The 3,971-nt window shown below is 34.0% G+C and overlaps 1 protein-coding gene across 2 annotated transcripts in view; it reads right to left on the minus strand.

Moving 5' to 3' along the window:
* Window positions 1-21: 21 nt before the first annotated feature.
* The window catches only part of LOC107693550 (sodium/potassium-transporting ATPase subunit beta-1-interacting protein 3-like), a 73,529-nt gene continuing 69,579 nt past the window's right edge, over window positions 22-3,971 (minus strand). Inside the window, exon 6 of one of the 2 annotated variants that reach the window (XM_016492975.1) lies at window positions 22-398. In XM_016492975.1, coding sequence (XP_016348461.1) covers window positions 208-398 — 191 coding nt within the window. In that variant the 3' untranslated portion in view covers window positions 22-207. The remainder of the gene's footprint in view (window positions 399-3,971) is intronic. The other variant, XM_016492976.1, reaches the window with a different exon arrangement.

Raw genomic sequence — 3,971 nt, forward strand, 5'->3', positions numbered from 1 at the left:
CTCCTCAGACTCACACACACACACACACACACACACACACACACACACACACACACACACACACACACACAAACAGAGCTGGAACTCGGTGAACATCAACAACTGAACTCCCCTTGAATAACTCAAACCCGTGGACCACACACCACACCAACAAAATACTGGACCTTTTTGTTTAGATATGTTTTACAGCCACTTGTATAAGAGCATCTAAATGAGGCAGCTGGATGGAGTAACTGTGTTTTGTCCAGAGCTGGGAATCAGAGAGCCAATTCTACAATACTCCAGAAAGGGCTGATTTAGGGTTGCTAGAAAGTGTTTTAAAGGTGAAGAGGTGAAGAGCAGAGAGGAGGAATGGGCAGAGCGGCTCTTCTTCACAACACTCTTACATTTACGAAGACCTAAAAACACAAAAAGACAAAGAGAAAGGTTATTGGAGTCAACCAATATACCAGCTTCAGATAGTTGCTTTCTGTTGCTATTTAGAGTGTTCTACGATTAATTTTGTATATCACTTCTTTATTTTATTTTATTTTATTTTGAGATTACAGTTTGAATGTTTCAAAAATCTGGGGTCAATATGGTTAAAAAAAATTATACTTTTATTCAGCAAGGATACATTAAATTGATCAAAGGTGACCATAAACATATTACAAAATATTATAATTTTTCAAATAAATGGTGTTCTTTTGAACTCATTCACAAATAATCCTAAATGTTTCATAATAAATAAATAAATATTCATAGTTTCCGCAAAAATCTTCAGCAGCACAACTGTTTTCAACATTGATATCAGTGTAGTAATGGCTGCTGAAAATTTAGCTTTTCATCACAGGAATAAATTATATATTTTTAATATATTCAATTAAAAGACAGGTATTTTAAATATTAATAATATTTCACAATATTACTGTTTTACTGTACTGGTCTTACAAACCTCGAACCTTCGCACAGTAGTGTATCAACATTTTTTTATTTTATGTAATAATTACAAAACATTTTCATGGATAAATCATTATTTGTTAAATGTGTAATAAAATTTAGCACCATTACATTAAGTGGAAAGTTTTCATTTATATTTTTGACTGTCATATTAACTAACTAGCTTACTGGCCTCTTTTCCCACCTTAAATATTGGTAGTGGGAAAATCCACTTTCAGTCAACCTCTAATTACACTATTAAAAGTTAAACTTACTTGTGAACACACACACACACACACACACACACACACACACACACACACACACACACACACACACACACACACACAAACACCTGCTGGGTGATTTATTAATCTCCCTGTGATCGTGAGATGGTTGTGTGTCTAGAGACAGGACAAGTACTTTGCTCATTTGCAACTAGTCTGATTAAACTGTCATAAAGTTTAATAAAAATATAATGAGGCAAATATAATGTGTTTAGCACCTCCATGTGCACATATTGAAAAGGCTTCTTCTGCACACATTCATTACGGAGTCTGCATAATTGAAGGCTTATTGAAATGAGGCCAGGACCGGTCTCAGAGGAACCACTCCACTGATCCATATTCCCCACATCAAAACCAAGATAATACTCATACTGTAAGATCGAGGGTATATAGCAGCAGGTAGTAGGAGATCAAGACCCTTTCAGTTATAAAATCATTTACACAGGGATTTATAGTTCCCCTCTACAAGAGATGTCACTCTGTCAGAACTTTCTTCTCTGGAGTAAAACACAAATAGGTCTATAATACCTTGGGCATTCACATTAATATCAGTGGCAGTTGCTCAAATGGCCTCCTGGAAGCATGTGACCTGTGTGCTGCCGTCTCTGCTTGAGGGCTCTTGACGGTTCTGAGGTAATTTCAGCCAATCACCAGAGCCATAACTGTCATGTGACTAATCACTCTGGAGCCGCAGGAAAATTACATCCTGACAACATTGACTGGTTGATAAATCCACAGGAACACACACTCACACAATCCCAAAGACTTCAGTAGTGACTGAGAAGTCAGCAAAAAAAAAAGTCTTTCCCAGAATGGTGGAGCTATATGTATAATGCCTAAGAGAAACATAAAACTATGCTAAAATATTTATTTGTTTTGTTTTCCATTTACTGTTGTATGGCTGGTTGTCTGTCTACATTCTCTATGTTTAAAAAAAAAAATAAATAATAAAAATAAAAATTACTAAATAATTATGATTAATCTCACAATTTCCAACCAGTCTTTAGAAAGGATAATGAAACAGTAATTATGTAAATTAATCTTGTTTTATATTATTACTTTTTTTTCTAGATGTTTACATAGACATCCTAGCATCCTTGTGTTTATTTTTCCCTATATATTTCCTAAACTTTTTTTTTTCTTCCTTTTTGTCAAAGTAAATATTTCAATAATTTAACATTTGTATGTTCACAGTTCTCTGATATCGGCTGATGGTCAGATGACATGCAAGTAAACAGTCTTTTATTTTTATTTTTATTGTGATTATTCTGTCATATACTACGATTGCTATTTAAACTGCTATTTAATTTCATATAAAATGTCTACGGATGAAACACCCAGACACAAAGAACAAAGACTCGACTGCTAAGGGAAACTTCAAGTTACAGTAGTCAAATTAAATATTGAATTACATTTTTCACTTTCAAACCCTTGAGCTTTTAACATCAAACTCTAACAGACCATTTTAACAGACCACTGGTGAAATGCTGTAGTTTATTATTGCAATGTGAATGTGAATGTAAATAAAGTGAACCTAGCACACACCGCATTCCCAAATTCACATTAAACACATTAAAATGAATGCAGTGCTTAATTAACGCAATTATTAGCTTTTCATCAAATCATAAAGCTCTGGTTGGGAAACCCTGAATTATATGATTCATAATGATTCATGGGATGAGTAATTCATTCCTGTCTATAATGTTGTAATGTTATGATCCATCTTGGAGCTAGCTGGTTTGGTTTAAGGCTTTAAAAAAATATTTGTAATATATTTGATCTTCTGTGATAATGTTCAAAGTAATAAGAGAACATGCAGTCTCAAATGAAAACAGACCACTAATGTATTATTGAAACTAAATCACAAATATGAGTTATTCTGAACAAAACTTTCTAGCATGCTGAATACATACACATGTATAGACACATTTATACGTCAATAACGCCTGCTCAGTTTTCAGTAGTCTGGCTCATCCAGCTGCAGAAAGCAAGGCAGACTTATTCTCAAGAAGATGCTAATAGTCTAGTTGACACATAACTAAAGTTGGCCAAACTTTGTGCCGCTTCCCGGTGCCAGCCTTTAAAACGAGATCTGACCTTAACAATAAAAGTGCTGGCGTAGTTCTCGTGTTAAAATGAAATTAAACCGGAAGCATATCAACAGACTGGCACTTTTCCATGTTAAACTAGAGAGCTTAAACAAATAGACCACATGTCTATTTAACAATAACAATACAAAAATATCCTAGTTGATATAAAAGCTCCTTTACTATTCAATTGAGCTTCCCACAGTTTGACTAATCCCTCACTGGACGAGATCAGAATGCTTAATGAATGGACTAATTAAGAACTTACACTAATTAAAAGAAAACATAATTAATGCTTCAGATAAGGGGCAAGCATGGACATGTGTAAGAGGATCTATTTGACTTAACTCGCACACACAGAGTGTATTTAATTGGATTCACATTCACACACATTTTACTTTTAAATGGGGACATACCATAGACATCTAAATTGTTTTTATTACAGCTGTAAATTTAACCTATAAATTAAAAACTCTCAATAATTACTATAATTTATAATACTTATATTTTACATTATTTAAGACAATTTTCAAACTGATGACATCTTTAAATGTCCTCAGTAGGAGGTTTTGTCAGATTTTGCATGCATGTGGTACATATTTGTTCATACACACACACACACACACACACACACACACACACACACACACACACACACACACACACGCTCACACACACA

Source organism: Sinocyclocheilus anshuiensis, unplaced genomic scaffold, assembly GCF_001515605.1.
Source record: "Sinocyclocheilus anshuiensis isolate Anshui unplaced genomic scaffold, SAMN03320099.WGS_v1.1 scaffold967, whole genome shotgun sequence".
In the NCBI taxonomy this organism is placed as follows: Eukaryota; Metazoa; Chordata; class Actinopteri; order Cypriniformes; family Cyprinidae; genus Sinocyclocheilus; species Sinocyclocheilus anshuiensis.